Source organism: Branchiostoma belcheri, unplaced genomic scaffold, assembly GCF_001625305.1.
Source record: "Branchiostoma belcheri isolate BF01 breed outbred unplaced genomic scaffold, Haploidv18h27 scaffold14, whole genome shotgun sequence".
Classification (NCBI taxonomy): domain Eukaryota; kingdom Metazoa; phylum Chordata; class Leptocardii; order Amphioxiformes; family Branchiostomatidae; genus Branchiostoma; species Branchiostoma belcheri.
The window spans coordinates 1,481,364-1,501,235 of NW_017802824.1; the positions used below are offsets into that span (position 1 = coordinate 1,481,364).

The 19,872-nt window shown below is 41.2% G+C and overlaps 1 protein-coding gene across 1 annotated transcript in view; it reads right to left on the reverse strand.

Moving 5' to 3' along the window:
- Window positions 1-19,872, reverse strand: part of LOC109464723 (single-minded homolog 1-like) — a 46,873-nt gene that overhangs the window by 10,839 nt on the left and 16,162 nt on the right. Inside the window, exons 3-4 of the mRNA XM_019761791.1 lie at window positions 3,530-3,615; window positions 1,677-1,766 (exon numbers count right to left, since the gene is read on the reverse strand). Coding sequence (XP_019617350.1) covers window positions 1,677-1,766; window positions 3,530-3,615 — 176 coding nt within the window. The remainder of the gene's footprint in view (window positions 1-1,676; window positions 1,767-3,529; window positions 3,616-19,872) is intronic.

Sequence of the window (19,872 nt, forward strand, 5' to 3'; positions counted from 1 at the left end):
AGGGTGGCAAAAAGACAGCATCAAATTGGCCAGTATCAATTGGCCAGAGAGGGTCCAACGTAGCGACAAAAAACAGGCCAGATATAGAAAAGGTAACGATCTTCCCCCATCAACCTCTGCTTGGAGAGTTAGACTACCACAACTGCCACGCATAGCCGACAATAGCATCCCGAATACTGCCCAACTCCCCCCGACCACGGTTGGGAGTAGGTCGGGAGTAAGGTCGGCTGTGGTTGGCTGGTGTTCGGCGCGAGGTCGGCTACAGTTCGGTTGCTCCAGCTGAATGTTTCAAAATTTTTAAAACATTCGGGTGTGGACGGGAGGTTCGGCCATGGTTGGCTGGAGGTTGGCTTGTGTTCGAGAGAAGGTCAGCAATGGTCGGGACATGTTCGGAGGTCAAATTTGACTCAAATTTAACTGAAATACTGTTCGATTCCTATGAAAAGGTAGGCATGGCATAAATCTGATCAGACTGCTCCCGAACTTCAGGCAATCTTGTTTTTGTTTTGTGGTCGGGGGAAGGTTCTGAATGTGTGACGGGGGCTTCAACGACTAGTCAAATATACATATGACCATTTTTTACGTTTCTTCCGGATTCCCAAAACTTCAATGAAGAAGTTTTAATCAACTAATTAACCCCCGGCGCTTCTGTGGGTCTCACTGGTAGATAAACAGCTACACCAGGGGGCGGGAATCTAGTGATGCAGGTAATTAATCAACCCCTCTTCCTCTCATGTAATACACGCCGTAATTAGACAATATCTGGAATCAGCACGCCTCATTTCCGATTAATTAGTTTTTCAATATACCACCATAAATTATTCGACTTAAACAAAAGGTACCGTCATATATGATTTCATATACACTTTAGTTTACCTCTCTAAGAATAGAAGTGTTATGTATGTATGTATGTATCTATATGTTCCGTGTTGCGTGTATTCGTTCCCGAACACTAGCCAACCAGGTTTGCCTGACTTCGGGAGCCGTCTGACCAGAATTGGGCTACGTCTACCTTTCTATACGAATCGGAACGAATTTGAGTTAAATTTATGTCAAATTTGACCCAAAAACACGCCAATTGAACACTGCTAACTTACTCCTGAATGGTTGGCCGGTGTTCTGCTATCTTACAGCCGAATACCAGCCAACTATGATCGAACCTCCCGACCGACCTCCGAATGTTTTGAACATTTTAACACATTAGCCGAATAGTAACCGAATAGTAGACGAACATCAGTCGACTTTGCGCCGACCTACTCCCAACCATGTAACCATGGTTGCGGGGCGTTCGGCTGGTACTCGGGAGGCCAAATTCGTGAATACTCTAATGTGTGACAGGGCCAAATTAGTGAATATTCGAATGTGTGACAGGGCCAAATAATTTGTGAACATACGAATGTGTGACAGGGCTAAATTCGTGAATATTCAAATGTGTGACAAGGCCAAGTTCGTGAATATTCGAATGTGTGACAGGGCCAAATAATTTGTGAACATACGAATGTGTGACAGGGCCAAATTCGTGAATGTGTGACAGGGCCAAATTGGTGAATGTGTGACAGGGCCAAATTCGTGAATATTCAAATGTGTAAGAGAACCAAATTCGTGAACGTGTAACATGGCAAAATTGGTGAATGTGTGACAGCAAAGATTCCTCGGCACATGTACAACATACTCACCTGTGACAACCCCAGGTGTACGGACGCCGTCTCAGATATGTACATGATCTTGCCGTCTGGCGCTACCACAAACAGGAAACCGTCTAACGTCTGAAACATCCAACGTAAACATCGTAAACAACAACGTAAACAACGTAAACATTGTTCACCAGAACGACTACTAGTATATATAATTTTACAATTTTACTACTAAAATCAAAGAACCCACATATTATAGAAGAAGTGGGTAAATTCGTCTTCCATTGCCTAAAAAGAAGAAGTCAAACCCAGTAAAACTAGTACCATGTATGTTGTAGAATATAGTATAATGTTAGACGTAGATATGGTCTCACATACCACTGTATTTTCTTTCTTATGTTGTTTGTAACTGCAATTAGCCCTCGGGCATGTATTTGCAATAAACTTTCTATAACAAATGAGCAAGTCAACGAGTAGACGAATTGAAAATTGTAAAGTACACAACATTTACAGACTATCAAGCGTCAACTTAATCAGTCTGCTAATAGGTAATTCTATGAATGTCGATGAAGGTTAGACATCCAGGTAATAAGATACGCCAAAAAGCAGTTACTCAAGCAACTGGATATGATTTTGGAAACGTCAGACGTTTCAGCTAGTATCCACTAGCTTTTGTCAGTGACTGATGAGAGACCAGAGGAGAATTGCAGGTGCACAAACTATTGATTGATTGCAAATAAGTGAAGACATTTTTTGGAAGTCCGAAAAGAAACAAAAAATTATATGAACTTTTGAACAAAACTTCGTAGCTAGAACAGAGGGATCCTTTCTTTGGTAATTTATCCGAGTGAAATTGCTTTACGATTTGTTTTTTCTCGTCTACAGCCTAAAACGTTTTCCGGGGGACTAAAGGCTGGTATTGTGGTGATTTTTTTTAATCAACAAAAGCTAATTTTGTGTTTGTTTGGCACGAATATAAACTGTCCTATCAAGGAAGCCTATGTCCAACACTTAACCACCAATTAAGATATCGTGTTCAACCCTTCCACAATTACACAACAACGGTAACTCTGTTGTCCGTTCGTGTATGGTGCTTATCCCCTTGCTTTGTGTCAACAAAGTATCTGCTCAACTACCTCTAAACAGTGTTTCATTCATTTCCTTCCTAACGTGGGAGTAAAGAGAGTCAAACAGTAGCCCGTTACACCAACTCCTACTTTTCCTGTCACTGACCAAAATTCGATCTTTACGCCTACCTTAAAACACGCGTAAAGATTTCGTTTTGCACTTTAATATTCGAGTAAAGAAACTGCACCTTTACGTATTCTTAAAGGTGTGTTGAAAGATAGAATTTCATTCTAAAAAGCATCGAAATACTTTGTGCGATTTTTCATATTTTGAAGGTATAACAACGAACAGTTTCTTATTGTGAACCTTGAAAATATGCATACTGAATTATACAATTTAATGAAAGAACTTAAAAAACACACCAAGTTTAAGGTGTTTTGAAAGACTCCAATGCGGTGTGGGGACTAATATAAAGCATCGAAAGCTTTCGAGATTTTTCATATTTTGACATTTTAACAACGAAAAGTATCATTTACCTTGAAAATATGCATATGCGCATATACTGAATGATATAATATTCATGAGACAACTTATATAACACACCACCAAGTTTAAGATGTTTTGAAATATAGATTCTTATTCGAAATGTTTTGCGATTTTTTCACATTTTGAACGTTTTAACAATGAACTTCTACCTTGAAAATATGCGTATTGAATGATACGATCTCTATGAGACAAGTTTACAAACACACCACGAAGTTCCCACCACCTTACCACGACATGTAGGTGAATAAGTTCGTTGGTACCTGCAGAAGCCGCGAGTTTACCTGTAGGAGGTGCGAGCCCAGCTCTTTGCCTATCGCGTCCATGGCGGAGCTACTGCTGCTTCTTTGGCCCCACACATCGCCCAGTCCTGGAGAGACAAAATGGAAGGTTTAGAACTTAAAAAGTCTGTCAGAGGATATTTTATTGATATTTTATTCAGAGGATATTTTATTTTATATTCTATATCATGAGAGCGGGGTGAAGGAGGCTATATACATGAGGGCCCATCACCCTTCACTGAACCGCGACGGGGGCCGACATAGTCTACCAGATACCTTTGTCCCAGTTTTGACTTCACACTTCAAAGAAGCTACGTGACAAGCCTCACTGGGTCAGTCTACTGAGGAAGACCAGAATGACTGGTCGAAAGCTCTAGGTGAGAGAACTTTTTTGTGGTGGATCTAAAGTTTTAACTCTAAACATGTATATACCAACACAGATGAACTTTCATGATAGTATGAGAAGATATTCTATTGCATTTACGCTGCTCAAATTCTTGTCAGAGCAGAGATGTGTACCTTAACACGAGACCCTGTTTAAGTCTGCTTTCTATGTATTCAATGTAGTATAGGGGGCCAAGAGTCTAAGATAGAAAGGAGCCTAGTATCATTGCTGAAAGAAGAATACCCCGTCAAATCTCGAATGATGCTACGAACAAAACATTCCACAACACACAAACAGAATGACTGCTAACAGGACCATAGGGTCGCTTCCCAGAGGATCCTAACCCGTGCACAAAACAAATTCCGCGGCCCTGTAGTCCAATCTACCGACACATCGCTTTGAAACGACTCGGAAAACTTTTCCGTCACTCGGCGGCCAAGTCTGGTTCAATCCGAACCACCTGTTTGCCGTGTTGGCGCGAACTTTGGGACCGCGGCGCAAAAACTTCTCATGCGGGACAAACCAAGAAGGGCTTCGGTAGGGGTGGATAGCCTCCACTAGGCCATCCTAAAAGGGGTTAGGATGGTAAAAATCGGCAAAATATGTTCTGACTGGCCAGGGGAGTGGGCCCAACATTTAGGGTTTCATTTTCCACTAACTGCGGGTGCAAAAATATTTATTCTATATATTCGGCGAAATTTCACTGTTTTTAACCCTTGTTGTTAGTCTTTTGACTATATGTACAAATATAGAGTCCAACTAAAAATGTATCTATTTCGTACGAGTGAAAGATAAGTGAAATTTTCTTTCCACACACATACCACTCTGCATGTTATAAGTGCGTTTAACATAACTTTCCGACTGAATTATCACACAAACAATATCTCATTTTAATCACAAGATCACAATTATTTCGAATCGCAAAAAGAAACAGCTTTTCCACCTCATTTTAGTTAATCTGCATGTTTTTTTTCTGTGCGACTTTCTCGTTGGCATCTTCGGTACTCTTGTGGTGGGTTTTGTTTTGCACTTGAATTCTAGCTAGTCCCTCGCTCCTCAGTGTCTGTCCGGAGAAAATGAATGGATGACGAGGTCAAACAGACAGGAGAAGCGTTACACCGTGCAGTCCCCCGTGCACCGCTGGCGCCGTCACCCCCACTGAAACCAATTTTCTGCGCTGTCACTTAGGATAAGTCTCGGAGAGTAGCGCTAAGTCTCGGCTAGCGCATCCAATTTCCTTCAAGACACGCGGGTGTAGACTTATTATTTAAGAAGAACCAGCGGAAATGTCTCAGGTTCTGTGGTTTGGCACACAGGGAAAGAAGTTTAGTAGCAACAACAAGTTGAGATCCGTCGCGTCACCACAGGATGTGCGCTGGCAGCTACAGCAGACGATGTTTCATCCTATATCCGCCATACTCTCCAAGCAGAGGTTTGGGTTTTGGGTTTTCTATCGGGGTTTCTTTTTTGGCCTGGAATGTTGGATTGAAATTTGGGTTTCGGTGAAAAAAAAATCCAGTGCAAAAAAGAAACCCTGATAAAAGAAACCCTGATAAAAAAAGAAGCCTAAAAACACGCCAAAAATAACCCAAACCTCTGCTTGGAGATTATGTGTCCGCCATACAGTCTCTGATCTAAGTCTTCTGAACGATGGTACTAAACTTTCTCCCATCGTTATTTTCCATGTTTTTTTCCGTTTTCAAGCCACGGTTACTTGGTGGAAACTGTCCAAGCCAACGGAAGATGACACTTTGTAATAGCAGAGCTCAAGTTATTGTTATTTTCTTTTGTAGTTCCAAAACGTTCGTTTCGTGTTGTCCACTATAAATATATAACAATATAATTCCTGGACTTCGAAAATGTAAGTTACCAACTTTCTTGGCAGGATTAAGCCTAACGTCTTAAAGATATATCCACAGAAGGTTGGTAAGTCTGTGCCAAGTGTGTCTTGTGATATATGTCTCAGACGAAATCAGCACCCTTCTGCGCGACTCGATTTCACACGAGATTCTCCCCGCCCTTCACACATCACCCTACATCCGGGCACCGTGAAATGAGGCCTGATCACCCCAACAGCGCAGAAAGACGTCCGCTGACACTATTAGGAAAGCTATTAGCCCCCCTGATTACCCCAGTGTGGTGAATGGACAAGAAAATCGAATTGGGCCCTAAACCGTTAGAACGAATGGCTGAGGTAATGACAGTTGAAAGGCGCCTGTTTGAAACAGCGCGCTCGTCCCCAGGGTGATGAGAAAACCTTGACCATTCGTCATGTATGTCTGGGAACGAGATTAATGGCGGTCTGGATAATTTTTCCCGCGCCGGTCACGGGTCATAACGCGTAGTCCGTCTGGGGTCGCCCACATTATTTTTAAAGACCCCGTTTTTGCCCCTAGAATCACTCATTCCGACACCGATATCGAATATGCGTCCAAACAGCGTTCAAGGTGAAGTTTTCATGGCAAGTTCATGAATATAAACTCCCGTAACCCCCACTTCTAATACCGTATAGAGTTTCATCAGCACTCTTTCAAAATCATCACTGTATGATCCATAATTCGCCATAATGCCTCTGGATGGCGCTCGATTAATAATATTATTAATAACCACACGTTCTTTTAAGTCCTGGTTTGGAAGACGTCCAAATGATAATAAAACTTTAGGATTGTGGCATAAGTGTCAGAGTTGTCTCGTAGATTTTACTCAGGATAAGTCTCAAGTTATCAGTAATATATGGCCTATTCTCCACTAGACTAGCAACGCAGGTTTAAAACAGTTAAATGTAGCTAAATAATGGGAATAGTTATCCATCGAAGACTTCATTTTTAATCTTCTTTTTTTAACATTCTGGCCAATCATTCTTCTCATTTTTGGGCAAAATTGTAATCTCCAAGCAGATCATATGGTGGCAAGATTCCATTGGCCAGAGGAGTGTCCACTAGCCCATACAAACAGCATATGTACTGTCTTGCCACCGAAAGGGATCTGCTTGGAGATTACCAAATTGGACGATCTGTACCACCGTAGAAAGGCCTGGTGGAGGCTATTAAAGGAGAAACCATGACCGCTGATAGTCGCAGGTACGAAAACACATTTCCAGATGCACATCCTATGGTAATCTTTTCTCTAACACGTAGAAGTTACCAAAAACCGCCACACCATCCCAAAATGGTTACCACTCACTGTAACATCATTATTTTGACATATACACGGCCAAAAGACTTTGACAAACGGATTGCAGAGCTGTTGCAAAGTGATAGAAAGAATGCCAAGAACTCGACGTCCTCAGATCTTTGACAGAAGAAACTTCGTACTTATGTATAGAAAAAGACCAAAACGGTTACCAGTTACTGTAACATCATTATTTTGACATATACTGCCAAAAGACTCTGGCAAACGGATTGCAGAGTTGTTGCAAAGTGATAGAAAGAATGCCAAGGCCGACTCGACGTCCTCAGATCTTTGACAGAAACTCCGTATACTTAGTATGTATAGAAAAAGACGGATCACCTATTAAATTGAACCCATTTCAGGGCCATTGCCAACTTGTTTTGACGTCCATCATGTTAGGAGGGTCAGGGCGGACCGTATCTGTGGTTCTGTGTTTGTACACTAACGTATCGATCTCTCCACCTCTTCGGACGGGCTCGATCCATCATCCGCCGCCTGGGATGGCGCGCCCCGGCCTGCCGAGCCGACCCCGGGCCGGGTCTGTCAGGAACCCAATCTCGGACGGCAGAAATCTTCATTAACACCTGGCGGAGCGTGGCAGACACTCTGGCGGCTCATCGGCTACTACTGGGACCGCCCCGCATATCTCACGTCAACCTGCCAGCAGGGCCAACTCTGTCTCTACAAAACTTCGACTTTCCGTTAAAACGACGCTGTGAGGTGATCACAAGTTTTCCGCATAGAAGTTGAAAACTTTTGCACTCGGATGAGATGAAAATATACGACAAACGGATATATTTTGTTCACAAAATTGCGATGAAAATATACGACAAATGACTATTTTCCATTAATTTTGCGATGAAAATACGACACACTTTTTCATAAATTTGCGACGAAACTATGAAAATACGACAAACGGATATATTTTTTCATAAATTTGCGATGAAAATATACGACAAACGGATACATTTTCCATTAAATTACGATGAATACAAGACATACTTTTTCATGAATTTGCGATGACACTATAAAAATACGATAAACGGACATATATTTTTTCCATAAATTTGCGATGAAAATATACGACAAATATATTTCCATTAATTTGCGATGAAAATACGACATACTTTTTCATAAATTTGCGACGAAACTATGAAAATACGACAGATATATTTTTTCACAAAATTGCGATGAAATATTTTTTGATAAATTTGTCTGTTTGATTCTGCTTCTGACGGAATTTATATACATCACGTTAGAAGTAAGGTTTAATGGACATTCTATCAGCTGTTTCTCAACGCGACCGCGGTGCAGGCTGGGATACTGTCATCATGTAACCATCATGCCTTGCGCCCTGTGATCTCTTTTGAAAATTGTGACTTCACACCACTGATCCTAAACAAACAAACAAACAAAAAATAGAACGGTACTAAATCATGGGATGATGAAATTGTATTCGCGTTTTACTTGCAATAGTCAGAGAACTGGAGAGAGACTTGTTAGCTCTACCGCCAGTCTTTCCTTCCTTCCCAGTTGTATTTACACAAGTGCGGCGCACAGTGTTTGGACTTGCCTCGGTGCGTCTCCTTCCCGTAGGTTTACACTGGGCACTTTGTGTTCTGGCCCAGTCGCTGCTGCGATCAATCTTTTCGGGAGTCAGGAGGGGACATTCCGCCGTGGTAAAACGATCCCGTGCGATTTTCCATGCCCGGCCCAGAAAATTGCCCGTTTTTCTTGTACCCATTCCCGGGGTCGCACCCCGCCGACCCGACCCCGGATCGCGCCAGCGCCAGTGTGCCGGCTGAGAGCGACACGGCCACGCCAACTGCACCGGTTTTGACCGTAAAACCGACAAGGGTGCGATTTATTCGTTAACCTTCGGGTGAAAACGCAATTCCTACCCGCCTAACGGCGTCCCTGTCTCTCCGCAAAACTGTTTGAGGACAGCTAGCCTAAAATGTTTGATGATGACACCGCCCGATAAAGCGATTGTAACCAGTTTGCTCAGGAACACTTGGCCGTATCTGCGAGCCCCTGCCCCCTCACGTACCACACTCCTCTCAAAACAGCTAATTACTTGTCGTTACACTTTTAATTTGGCGCAGTCAGGGCGTGCTGAGGCCTTCCCTCTGCGTAAAGAGACAGGCTCGTGCCCCACGTAACAACTTAGCGAGAAGACATGAAATGCGTGGACAGCAAGGCGAAACGTATTTCATCTAAGTACAAGTCTAGTGGGTTTATGTTGTGTGTTTCAAACGCAAGCCACGCTAGAAAATACTATTCGAGTCTGGAAGATTTGATCAACAAAGGGATGCGTTCCAGAATGATGCTAAAACCACTGCTAAAACAGAGATTATAAATTGATTTCATAGCGTAATCAGACAATGAAACAGTTCTATCCTTCTTCAACCTGTGCGTTTAACATTGAAAGAATCCAACATAGTTTTGTACAAACAAATAAAGTAAGCACTGTGATAAACAAAATGATATTTCGATCGTCGTATTCTCTTCATTTTCTAATTTTGTTTTGCACGGTTTTCTAATAATAAATTTCAGTATATTTCTCCAACATGTTTATTCCGAAATGACCGAAAAAAATATGGCATTTTCCCATTCTTACACTAGCACTAACAGTTAGATGTATCAGGACGAAGTGAGTATGATTACTTTTCTGGATATGATTAGCAGACCAGAGTTATACATCTCTACATGAAACAATCGACCTTTACTGAACCCTCAAGTGTCAACGTGAAGTTCCCTCTTAAAAAGGCACGCAAGAATCTCAAGAGTCTTCTGAACAATATATTGTCATTGTCGTTAAAAGGGTTACCAGAAAATTGACTTTCAAACTTTTGCTGCTCTGATATTGCATTCGATGTCGACTTTAAAGGCATCCAGTGTAGTTTTTAGGGCTTGGAAACCCGAATTTTCAAAGTCAATATTCTAGTCACTTATGAGTATCTACGAGTACGAGTACATACTGAGTTGAAACCACACTATCCCAGTGCATATTGACCCTCATGGAGCAACAATTCCCAAAATTCTGACAGAAAAAGAACGGTTACTGGAAGGGCCCTGGGCTGATTTTTTAGGGTACCACCCGGAAAATAAAGGACTCATCTTGAGGCTTGTTTCTGCAATTTTAGATGCCCAAACTAAGTATGAAATGCTGATAGAAATGTGCTAATGTGCAGCTGTATGTGTCAATATCACAAAGTTTGCCTTGTTCAGAATATTTCCAGTTTTTCTGCCGGCCCTGAAATCGCATTTGATATCTAATTATCCTATAGTTATTAGAGAATAACCTAATTGCCTAATTAAAATCTAGTTATTCTCTAATCTAATAACTACGGGTAATTAGTAGATATCAATTTGTGCAAACGTACGTTTGTAGCTTTGACCATTATGCACATGAAAATCATTTTATTTCAGTTACTTGTACCAAAGTGCTATATTATAACTTTAAAGATAATTACATTTGGGGCAACAAAATGTGATGACGTCATCCATATGGTCCATAAAATCATATTCATAACCCTTTTGTACCCAGGTATCAATATTCAGTACAACTACAGTTCTTTCTAAATTTGAGAAAACGATGGAAAGTTGAAATGCCAAATTATCCAGTGAGGAAACCTTAAAGTCAAGACAGCGTTAGCACCCTCTCTTGTGGTACCGTTGGATAGACGGTTTAGGGAGGAGCAGTCCGTATCGAGTTGCTCACACATGTGCACCCCATTTCCACCTTCAGGATCACCGTGTCACCAGGAATGCCCAGGTAATCCACACCGCTTGTTACGGATTGTAAATAAACCAGAGAAAGTGTGGAGCAAACGCGTATATAAAGTTAACACCTTCAGTAACGGTGAGAACAACTTTCCTTCTTCTCTTCCTTTGTCTCAAAGGCATCCAGTGCGATTTCAGGGCAGCAAAACTAGAAATATTCTGAAGAAGGCAATCTTTGTCATATTCACACATACTACTTCACTTTAGCGCATTTGAGTCAGCATTTCATACTTTGGGCATTTGAAACTGCAGAAACAAGCCCCAAGATGAGTCCTTTATTTTCTGGGTGGTACCTTATACTAAAAATCAGCCCAGGGCCCTTCCAGTAACCATTTTCAGTCAGGATTTTGGGAATATTTTGCTCCATGAGGGTCAATATACATTGGAATAGTGTTGTTTCAACTCACTATGTAGATAAATGACTAGAATATTGACTTTGAAAATTGGGTTTCCAAGACCAAGCACTGGATGCCTTTAAAGGAATTAAGAAAAGGAAATTATAGAACCTTACACTGTATCAAGGAACGGCTGGGACTTGTTTGTTTTTTCTAAACAACAAACTTTACAAATTAACGAGAATGAAATTGAAGATGTACATCATCCACACAAAGATTTACCATGTAGAGAAAGTTATGCCCACGCGTAAAACACAAAGAGAGGGTCGCCGACCAAGAACGCAGATGTTTGTGGACGGCAGAATAACTTCAAGACAGTCGTAAACCAGACGCAAGACACTTTTACGATCAGCTTGACGAACGGTAAATCATAGAAAGCCATGAAAAGGGTAATTGTGTTGCAAAATGTGACAACATCACGACATTGGACGTGGTTTTCGTTCCTTAAGTCATCTCCTTGAAAAAGAACTTGAAGGTGAAGGAAAGCAAGAAGTCTTTCTTTCACGAAAACAGTGTCTTCCAAGAATTCTTTTCTATCAAAACAACATATATACAAAGTACAAGACACAGTGGTGGAAGACTCTAGTACATTGCTAATTTTAGCCTCACCACTCAAAAAAAATACAACCAATAACACATAACAGCAAATAGGCCTTGAAAAAAAGGTTACATGTCAAAAAATGGATCATTCTGTGAAATTTCTGTTTGTTTTTCTATAGTTGTAAAAATCTACGGAATCATAACCCATTTGTGTTAACACTACATATATTTGAGTCGAGGTCAAAATCTGTCCATTGGTTCTATACACAAGTACTTAGATAATACAAACTTATTCACTAGACAAGTTTTGCAAATAAGGGGCATAAAAGATTCTTTAGATTGCTAGCTGTGCAAGGTCACTCTTTACAAGTTGTATTATTAATTGTGACAATTAATTCCAGAAATTTATCTTTCTAGATGTTGCCTGCACACTCAGAAGAAGCTAGAACGACAATACTTTAGCCTGCATGACTGACTACGAAACAAAAAGGAAAATTAAAATCAAACTTCCACATGCTAAACACACGGAGCACGCTGAATTTGTTTGCACCAACGAAACAAAGTTTTGCCACACCATAACAAAACTAACCTCAATATTGACCAGCTTATCAATCTTACCTCTCTTAGGCCACACCAATTTAATTTCTTGGTTAATGGATTCGCCCGCTTCATATTTTTCTGATTTGCAAAAAAAAAAATAATTCAGAATCAACTGCAAAATGCTCATATTTTGCCCTGAACAGTTGAAAACAGTCCTTTTCATCCTAGTTGTTACAGTTATTCCATCTTTCAATGCAGTTGTATCACTAAAAGTTCAAAATTCATTGTCTAAATTTTGAACCAGCCTGGTGTGTTGACTTCATGGCTCCTATCCTACTATTTGCTATATGTGTTCTCTAAAACTACGTAATTCAGCCTTGTGTACAAAGCATTGTATTATTAGGCTGCAATGTTGTTTTAGTTTTATGTCAATTTGCAAATAAATTTATATATGCCAGCCCGCTCCATTATTTTTCTACAAAAATCCGTTAACCAAGAAATAAATTGGTGTAGCCTTATGTATCTACCTGTCCACACACTGACAATGTTTCGATTTCCTTCAGTGAAAAACTCGTTTCCGCTCGCAAACTACTCTGTCTACCTATCTAAACACTGTCCAGTCGTGATGTTACAGACAACCATCCATCAACCAGCCAGGGGAAAGGTGGCAGAACCTAATTAGCCTTGTAACCAACCAAAATAGTAGTTTGTCAGCAATTACATGCTCATTTTACATAGGTAGTGGGGCTGAGAAAGGTGATAGTCCCTTGGAGATAGCCTCAAAGGCATCTACTGCAATTTCAGGCGCCAAAACAAACAAAAATTCTGGATGAGAAAATCTGTCTGATATTGACATTTACTGCGATTTCTTAGCACATTTTTGTCATCATTTCATACTTTTAGCGCTTGAAATAGTAAAATATAGCGAGAACCAGCCTATGGTACAAAACAAGCAACGGGTTTCTGTCATCGTATTTTCGCCTCACAGATATCAGTATGCTATGGGATAGGATTGATTCAACTTACTACATTAAAAGAATATCCAGAAATTGACTTTGAAAATCCAGCTTTGCCGCGATAAAATTGCTTTGGATACCCTTCACATAAGACGTGTGTCTCGGCTTGCTTCTTCGAGTGCCGCGGCACCTTGGACCACAAGACAAGAAGAAAAGGGTTTGCTCGGGAGTCGATCACTCGGACATTTGCCTAATTAGACAGCAAATACCAGAGTTTGGTCTGGGCAAAGATGTAATAAAAATGATAATGAGTCGAGGTTTGCCCAGTGAGTGTATGCCGACAATGGGATCTGTGAGGGCCGTCTGTAGTTGAAGTCAAGCGGAAGGAACGGTTATGAGAAACCATTGTGGGGCCGGGGCTGGTGCCATCTGCGCCGGCGGTACGAGTATAATGATGCCGGGGGCTCATACAACCACTACACGGTCCACACAGGTTCGACTACCGGACCCATGAATTGACCATTTTTACAACATGGGATACTTTCAATATATTGTTGTCGTGTCCAACTCCCATATGGCCATATCTGCCTACATAGGTCAATTTCTTTCTACTTCATTCTAAATGCAAAACCAAATCATCCATATATTATTATATATTATTATTAGTTACTATATTACTCAAATGTTGATATCGATAATAATTTGTAGTAATATTTGTACGATAGTCAAGTTTTGTAGTACTGTTGTCTTATTGCCATACATTACACCATGTATAATTGTTAAGCAATAAATTTCATTCATATCCTAATATACCATTTACCAGCTGTGGTATAAAACCATGACGGCAGAAACTTTAACTGCTTCATAGCAACGAATTGAAAGGACGGCATTGCCCTACGTATCATATCTTATCATCAAGACAAAGGATTATGAAAACCAGAAATGATATTAATATCATTATTATCTACAGTATGTACAAAAAGCATAGGCTTTCCTTGTCATGTAGCTACACATGTTCCTGTGATTGTAATCTGGTGTCTCACATATACTTAAGATTTTCATTGTCTTTTTTATTGATCTACAAACAACACACAACATACGGCACTTTTTTTCGAAAGCGGCTCGGGAGCGGTAAAAGCTGTTCTCCTTTTTACATAAATAGCGGACCAACTCCCCTGGCATGTTATCTCTGTCTTATGTGGCCAATTTCTACTCTTTCCAGCCGCTTCTGAAGCCTGGTAGAGGCTATAAGTCACTCCGCAGTTTCCTGCGTTTCCAGACTACTGTGGAAAATACTTACTCTCCAAGCAGAGGTTGTGGGGAATGATCGTTACCTTTTTATATATGGCAGTTCTTTTTTTGTCCTGATCCCCACCACCCGTCGGTGGCCGCGGAGCTTCTCTGGCTAATGGATACTGTCTGGCCAATTTGATACCGTCTTTTTGCCACCGAGAGGGATCTGCTTGGAGATTACCAGACTAACTACGCGGCTATATATAGGAGAAGAATTACCAGGGGAGTTTGGCCGCCTTGTAGGTTTGACTAGCCGCTTCGGAGGGAAAGAAACTAGTACCTCCCCGCGGCCGGACTCCCTTGGCTAATTTTACTCTCATTTTTGCCAAATTCTACGATCCGTATTCCCGTAGAAAGGCCTGATGGAGGCTAAGAAAATACACCCCTACTCAGAAAGGGTGACAAATCCTAGCGCAACCTACGGTTGTTTATTTGGACTTTTCTTCTAATGATGCCACTTGACGTACTACACTTCGTGTCAAGACGATACGTAATTCTATACGTGTATATGCACGAGCTTTGTTTGGTTACTTTTCTGGCTACTCATGCTGTTTTGTATATATATTGCGTATATACATGTACGCAATAAGATGTCAAACATTTCAAACACTTTGTGTTAATGGTAGCTTCTTCTATGGCAAGGAAGAAGGCTAAACTTAAGTAATGTAATGTAAATTAATGCTTTTAATAGCCATATCATTGGAAGAGTGTACATGCTTTTTTGTGCATATACAATATGTTTATACTTCGCAAAAACACATTTGAGAATCGTGTGTCAATGGATAGCCTCTATTATAGAAAGTAGAAATACCAAATTATCTTAAGTAATGTTTATCATAGCTATAGCGTTAGAAGGCTATACATGCTGTTTTGTGTGCGTATACAACATGTATTATTGTTCTTCGCAAGAACACATTTGAGAATAGTGCTGTGTGTCAATGGATAGCCTCTATTATAGAAAGTAGAAAGACTAAATTATCATAAGTAATGTTTATCATAGCCATAGCGTTAGAAGGCTACACATGCTGTTTAGTGTGCATATACAACATGTACTATTGTTAGTCGCAAGAACACATTTAAGAATAGTGCAGTGTGTCAATGGGACGTAGCCTCTATTATAGAAAATAGAAAGAAGACTTAATTATCTTAAGTTATGTTTACCATAGCCATAGCATTAGAAGGCTATATATGCTGTTTTGAGTGCATATACAACATGTATTATTGTTATTCGCAAGAACACATTTGATAATCGGGTGTCACATTTGATAATCGCGTGTCAATGGATAGCCTCTATTATAGAAGTTAAAAGACTAAATTATCTTAAAGTAATGTTTATCAAAGCCATAGCGTTAGAAAGCTATACATACTTGTATACATTTGAGAATCGTGTGCCAATGGGTAGCCTTTACTATATAGCATAGAAAGTAGAAAGACTAAATCATCTCAAGTAATGTTAACCATAGCTATAGAAGTGAATTCGTACAACGAGCTACATTCTAGCCATGTCTTTCCACAGTTACTTCCCCACGACTTATGCAGCTGCCCTGCATTTAAGAAAAGCTCTCATTCTTTCAGAGAAGGCAGAAAGGAAAATCCCCTAAGTGCGGCAAGTATCCGATAATGGGGTGTGTGTCATTCGAGCCGGGCTAACTGCAACATTTCGTCCTGGTTCTAACCGTAATCCACAACCACGCACAGAGACAACACCCACGGCCTAACATTGTAATCTCCCAAGAATGCATCAAATACATGGCTATAATCGCCCGCGCGGACAATGCACGTGTGTCAAAAGCTTTCTCTCTGTTCCTGCCGCCCAAACAAGAGTCTACCTCTACCTCCCCACGGCAAAAACAACCTCACACGGCAAATATTGAACCTTCTTATAAACGGGAGTGAAAAAACATAATAGTGTTTAACACCGCTATGTTTCTGAAGTCCCGCGAGTGCAGGTGTTAAACCGCGGGGTTTGTTAGTTTTCCATTCTCTGGGAATGTTTGAGGAACAAACACAACCTCTACACGACAGCGGTGTACAACTACAAACGTCTTCTCTCCGCTGTTCTCTCTAGTTGTGAAGACGGCGGAGAAATTTCGGGTCGGTTCCGGTTCGAATCCCGTACGAAGGGAGAGCGAATATTTGACGTCACGAATCGGGAAACGTGCAAATATGGATTCAAGCGGGTGGAGTACCATACAACAACGGAACTATCAGCGGAGGAATGTTTTCTTCCGTCAAAACTGGGGCGGCGAAGGTAGAGATAAAGAAACAACAACAAGAGGGCCTCTGTATAATTTGATACTCGCAATAACTGTTTGGGAAGCTGAGGAAAGAAATCCCAAGGTATAAGAGCAAGGGGGATGTTTTCTTCCGCAAAATTTGGGGCGGCGAAAGTAAAAAAAAAAGAAACAACAAGAAGGCTTCTGTATAATTTGATACTCGCAATAATTGTTTGGGAAGCTGGGGAGAGAAATCCAAAGGTTTAAGAGCGAGGGGAATGTTTTGTTTCGTCAAATTTTGGGCGGCAAAGCTTCGGAGGTACAGAATGAAAGAAACAACAACAAGAAGGCTTCTGTATAATTTGATACTCGCAATAACTGTTTGGGAAAGCTGGGAAGCGAAATCCCAAGGTATAAGAGCTAGGGGAATGTTTTCGTTTTTTTTTCTTCTGTCAAATTTGGGGCCGCGAAGGTAAAGAATGAAAGAAACAACAACGAAAAGGCTTCTATATAATTCGATACTCGCAATAACTGTTTGGAAAGCTGAGGAAAGAAATCCCCAGGTATAAGAGCAAGGGGAATGTTGTAACGGGAAGAGGGATTGAATCCTTCGGGATTAACAGTCTTTTCAGCGGCCAATTGCAGACACTTCACCGGAGGTCTGAGCTGACGGGGACTGGGACTGATCGCTTCCTCTGTGTTCTAGGGTGTCGGGCCGAAATCTGAAAGTCAAACAAGGCTGGGGGCTGTGTGCAGTGAAAGGGCCTTGTTTGAAAGTGTCCAGTGTAGTGGGAGAACGAATGCATCGCGGCATTGGAAGGCATCTAACAGGCTTCGGGAGGCAGCTGAAAACAGTAGAACTTGGCCACCGTGATAGAGAGATAACATGCCAGGGGAGTTGTTCTATAGAGTGCAGTTTGCTGCACCCGGTAGAGGCTATGGGAAGGCTACAACAGTGCCATGTCTCTCTCACAGCCAATATATAGACATGTAGCTCTTCCGTGTAAAAACGCTATGAGAAAATGTCACAACATACAGAACTGTCGACATTTTCTCTTCAACTCGAATAGCCCAGAAGATAAAAAAAATACTGTCCATATAGACATCTAGATTTTATTGAACGCAGCTAGAACGAATCTGAACCAGTGTCCATGCGATTAGTTTTCGTAGTGTCAAGCTCAAAATATGGGGAAAGACTGCTTCAGAATGTCCTTGCAAATAGACATGATGAGCCAGTGAACGAATCTGAACCATTGTCCATGCGATTAGTTTTCTTATGGTCAAGCTTAAACATGGGGAAAAAACTTGTACGGCTACAGGATGCCACTGAAATAGACAGCGATGAGCCAGTCATCCTTAGCCGTGTTTCCTAATTTTCCAGGCCGTGCTTGACAACCCGATTGAGCCGTGCTTGTCGCGGTGGATCTTGTACTGTCAATCTCGGTGGTTGTCACATCCCGTACGTTTGTGTGTGTACGATTGATGTGTTGTCGCGGGGCGCGGCCCACACCACAGTAAAAAAAGTCAGGTGCCATCAGCCACAACGCCACCGTTTGTTTTACAAGCTGCAACCCAACCCCAGTCCCTCCCAGCGCACCTGTATCTATATACAACAAACCCCGGGTGTCAAACAGAGGGTAAATACCGCCCTTCTTTTTTTTTTTTGACGCAAGCCTTCACGGGCGGATGGAGACCCAATTGTAGCCCGCGCGTGTGATGTGGCTTTCCCGGGGACCAAATGCAAACCGTCCCCGCCTCCGCCGCTGATACCCTTCTAATTGCTTGTCCTACATGTACCTCACGAACCGGCTGATAGAGTAATTACATGACTAAAACATTTCTATATTGACAGAAAACGTATTACCACTGCGGGGCCCTCCTGTTCTAGAAATTCGCTACTCTCCAAGCAGAGATTTGGGTTTGGGGTTATTTTTGGTGTGTTTTTAGGATTTTTTGTCGGGGTTTCTCTTTTGCACTGAATTTTATTTTTCCTACCCAACCAAAAATTCCAGTGCAAAAGAGAAACCCCGATAAAAAAGCCTAAAAACACGCCAAAAATAACCCCAAACCCAAACCTCTGCTTGGAGAGTAGAAATTCGCCCTCGGTGCCTCTTTGGTAGATTATAAAGGAAGGTTTTCTCATGTTACCGTTGCTCTAAAACAACTTCTACCCCCCGGACAGCGTTTTAAAAACTCTACACTTCCGACGAAAATCTTCCACAACTTTTTTTTTTCTTCCCGTCCGTGTGATGGTGTTAGCTAACGGGGGGATAATCTTCCCTAAACATTCGGGGGCACTTTCACTCAAACATAACTGCGCCTTTCTTCGGCTGAGGATCTGTCGGACATGCGCGTGTGGAAGTAAAAGTGCCCCGGTTGAGAGTTCTACCCAACACTGCGGTACGGATAATTTGAGCTCCATTCGCTATGAACACAAGCAATTTTCACCTACAATCTCGGGCTTACACGCTACAACCCAAGCATGGACCGACAGAGCGCTGGTCAAGATGTAAACCTTGCCGCCTTGTTAAGGCTTGCCCCTCGCATTAAAGTATTACCGCCCAAAATGTGGGCTCTTTTCGTCACTCTGATGTAAACCAAACGTACAAGAATGGATCTTCAATAAACACTACAGCTTCTCCATGCACTGGTCAATGACAAAATACAATAAAGGGTTTATATAGAATTAAATTATCACCGTTTAGCAATATCTGACTGTACCTACAGTCAATTCTATTCTATTCTTCCATAAGTCATATTTGAAATTATGTGTCATTTTTAAAGATGTGCGCATGAAAAATTGTAACGAAATTCAACAACCAACGGTATTAAACAAGTCAGTGTATATCTAGTGTTCCAAATTTATTATCCACTCCAAAAACTGAACTATAAAATACTTGCATCATACGTCAAAACAGGGCTCTCTTCAGCTGTAAATTTATAGTAGGGTATGTAGTTATTTTCCTACATTCATTTTTCTGTTTTAACACGTTTGCGAATATTTGCAATAATATTTGCAATAATATATGATATGTGTATGGTACAGATGCTTTACATTCTACCG